Genomic DNA, 3,626 nt, shown 5'->3' with positions numbered 1-3,626 from the left:
GGTGGGGGGTTGGGGGGCTCATGCAGAGCTCCCTACACAGTGTGGGACAGTGGAGGGTAGCAGGGATCACCCCCTCACCCCCACCTGGCAGCACCTGGTGAGCCGGAGTCGGGGTGGTTTCCAAAGAGCTGGGAGCTGGGGTGGGCGGGGCAGCCACTGCTGGAGTTGGGGGGGATGGGCCTGGCTGATTCAGAGATTTGGCACCAGTCAAATCTCCAAATCAGATTTGGCCGAATTGGTACAGGACAGTGATTCAAATCACCAAATCGTATCACTGTCCCCCGAATCGGCCGAATCCAAATCCAAAGCGAATATTAGCCGCTTCGCACAGGCCTAGAATGCAGGGTTGCTTTTCTGACCTTGATTCAATAATGTAATCCTGGGATAAATGTACAGACATACTTTGCAATATCCAGGATAAACTGTTACTCTCTCTTATCTAGGAAACTTTTTTACTATTTATCCTGGGACAATGCCCATGGACATCTTTACTCTTGCACTTTGTCCCCAGACAAAATGGTTTGTCCCAAGATAAACATGCTGTCTGTTTGCAGCCTAGGTGGTATAGAAATAGAGAACAGCCAGTTCATCTTTTAGAAAACACTTATCCTAAGATGAGAGAGAGGTAGGTAGCTATTCCAGTTTAAAGGTAGGTAGAATGCAAGGCCCGTTAGTCACCTTATAGACTAACTTGTTCAGAGAGGCATGAGCTTTCATAGACTACAGCCAACTTCATAGTGTCTGATGAAGAAGGCTCTAGCCTTTGAAAGCTCATGCCTCTGGATGAGTTGGTCTATACAGTGTCACATTGCTCTGCTTTCTGCCTGAGACAAAAGCATATAGACAAATTCTAAACCAAAAGAGTTTTGGCTCTGATTCTAGCGGTAATTCCCTGGAGTAGGGGTTTGCATCAAATCAAGTGGTGCAGTTCTGATCATACTGGTGTAAACATGCTTATTTGAGCACTAAATAAAGTTTTTGTGGAAGTTAAACTAATTTCCTACCACTCCAAAAAGGCTGAATTAAGGTGCAGATGCCTTTTAAAAGAAACAGACAGAAAATATCTAAAGCAACATCTGTTCAATATATTCTATTAATGTTCTTAGAAAGGATAAATGTATGGGCCACCCCAGAGCAGATAGAGATGAGTAAACAGCACAAAGATGACATTAAATTTAAACTTTAAAAAATGCAAGTTACTATTAACCTAAGTCTTATACGTACGTATGATCTTCACACATGTATGGGCACGTCTTGCAGCCTGTATTTTGACTAAAGACTTTTTTTTGTTTTAGTAGTACCCAGAGTACACACTAGGCTGGCATTTGGTACCCCACACATAGCGGATAGAGAGTGGTACATACTATCTGTTTCTCAGTTTCCTCTCCACCAGAGTCTTGCACTGGTTTCAAGTAACAGGAGGATGAGAAGGAGGGTGGGATTCAACTGTATATGTGGTAAGACATTACAAAGAAATTAAGCTACTAGAAACTTCATTTTCTCCTTCAAGTAACTATCCACAGAATCCAAAGCAGTGTCCACATCTATGGAGGTGAGCAGCAAAGCCTCTAATTAAGAGGAATGAGGCTTCAGGAAGAACACTGGCAAATTGATTGGCTGCCCTAAAGGGAAGTCACAAACAAATCAGGCCAAGAACCAAAGGTACCTCTGAAGAAGTCCTGTATTAGAGGAAAAGAGAGGATAAAAGAAGGGTCTGTTTTCACCTACTCTTCTTGCCAATGCAATCATTGCTAGGAAGGCTATTTTCATAGAAAGATATAAGAAGGAGCACTTACTACAGGCTCAGATGGTTCTCTCATCAGTAATGTCAGGACCAGATGCAGGCACCTTTGTGGGATGAGGTCCTTCACTTGGGGAAACATTTTGGACAAGCCCTTGAGGAATCTGGGGACTGTCAGATGAGAAGGTTTGCCAACAATTAGCTGGACGAGCCAAAAGTGCTGCTAAGTGAACCTTACCTGAACTGAGGGGAAAAGCTCCTTGTATTTCGAATACAGCAGATACTCTAGTATCTCTAGTATGGTAGGCTTGGCTACATTGGTATTTCTCACAGAGAACCAAATAAAATCCTGATCCATTTGGCCAGGTAGACATGCATGATAAAGTCCTTTCTGCCATGGATAAGAATGACCTTGATTTGAGTGAAATACACTTGCTGTACCAGCAAGCATTCAGGCTGTGATATGGAGGGAAACAGAAAATCCAGGTAGAGAATATGCCCTTCCCTCTCTGAATTAATAGGTCTGGAACCAATGGGAGCATCACAGGATATATTGCCAACAGAGAAAGAAGACTGATGCCAAAGCTATCTCAGCCATTACTAGAACCTGGTTCTGTCTTACTTGACAACGGGCAAAAACTTGGCAACAGCCTGCCAGTGACTGGTTATGATTATTTCTTAAAGAGAATATGCCAAAGGTCAAGTAAAACATTCTTTGTATGTACACTGCTAAAACAGTAGTAACAATAATGATAATTTTCCTAAAGCAAAAAAGAAAGCTACTAAGAGTAATTATAGTGCGGGCGTATTTCCTTTCAGATTGCTCTATTATGCAAAGTGATACTAGGAAGGTAGACTAGTCCACTGGTTTGAATAGGAACCTGGAAATGAAGATGTCCCCATGTGTGTCATTGTTTTGATTTCAATGGAACCTAGGAGTCTCAGCCAAGGAGCAAAGTCAGTGTGCACCTGTCCAAAAAAAGGCTATAATTCAACTAACAACCAGAGGTAGATAGCTGAGGAAGCACAAGGAAACACAATCAACATGACAGGCAATTGACAGCAGCTACGCTGTTGGTGTGCTGAGATAAGTTATTGGTAAGCATAGTCCATATTTTAAAAAGAAAGAGAAAAGGCTCACTTTCTTTAATAATTTTTTGGTAATAGAGGGCATATCTTGGTTTGTTTAAAGTTAATAACATCACACGTGGAATAAAGTGCTACTAAATATGGACAAGGCTATCTGGATCCATAGTACCTGCAAAAGGAACTTCTCCCTTCCGTCTAATAAACAAAAACAGCACTTTTACTAAAAGCTTCTGCAACAAGTTGCTGATTCAGTCCAGCTTGCCTGCAACATTTCTGAGCAGAGGAAACTTCTAGCCATAAATACAGTAAGAGCACTACCTGCATCATGGTGCTGTTCTTCATTCATTTCCACAGTGATCCAGAGAGATCTCTTGGTAGCAGAAAGCCTTGGGAGCCAAATTCGTTATGGACTGTGATCATAGGCTGTTTTGCACCTTTCCTTCAACTGACATCCAGAAAACTTTAAGCAGAATACTGCAAGAAAGAAAGAAAGAAAGAAAGAAAGATTTTAAAGTATTTATTTTTTAAAGCTCATCTACTCATTCAGGTGCAAGATTGTGTTTAGCTTTGAGAGGGCAGGGAAGGAAAAAAAATGGTTCACTTTAATATATTCTTCAAAGGCCTCCATGTTTCTCACGAGCAGGACCAGTTTCAGGTCATGAATGCATCTCAGTAATCATATGCAATATGTATATGTATATATAAGTTTTATATATGCTCTAGCACAAAAGTTTTGTCTGCTTCTGTCATGAGGTGTATATTCCACTTGCAATAAACGTCAATTCTCATTTCTTAA

At 41.2% G+C, this 3,626-nt stretch overlaps 1 protein-coding gene across 7 annotated transcripts in view; it reads right to left on the bottom strand.

Moving 5' to 3' along the window:
- SFMBT1 (Scm-like with four mbt domains 1) overlaps positions 1-3,306 on the bottom strand; it is a 171,483-nt gene extending 168,177 nt beyond the window's left edge. For all 7 annotated transcript variants that reach the window (XM_019505201.1, XM_019505207.1, XM_019505204.1 and 4 more), the window contains exon 1: positions 3,149-3,306. In XM_019505201.1, coding sequence (XP_019360746.1) covers positions 3,149-3,176 — 28 coding nt within the window. In that variant the 5' untranslated portion in view covers positions 3,177-3,306. The remainder of the gene's footprint in view (positions 1-3,148) is intronic.
- Positions 3,307-3,626: the final 320 nt, after the last annotated feature.

This window comes from Gavialis gangeticus, unplaced genomic scaffold (genome assembly GCF_001723915.1).
Source record: "Gavialis gangeticus isolate Ggan-Ray unplaced genomic scaffold, GavGan_comp1, whole genome shotgun sequence".
NCBI classification, from domain to species: domain Eukaryota; kingdom Metazoa; phylum Chordata; order Crocodylia; family Gavialidae; genus Gavialis; species Gavialis gangeticus.
Note: the sequence above shows the minus strand (reverse complement) of the source record. Positions and strands in the feature narration are given on the sequence as shown.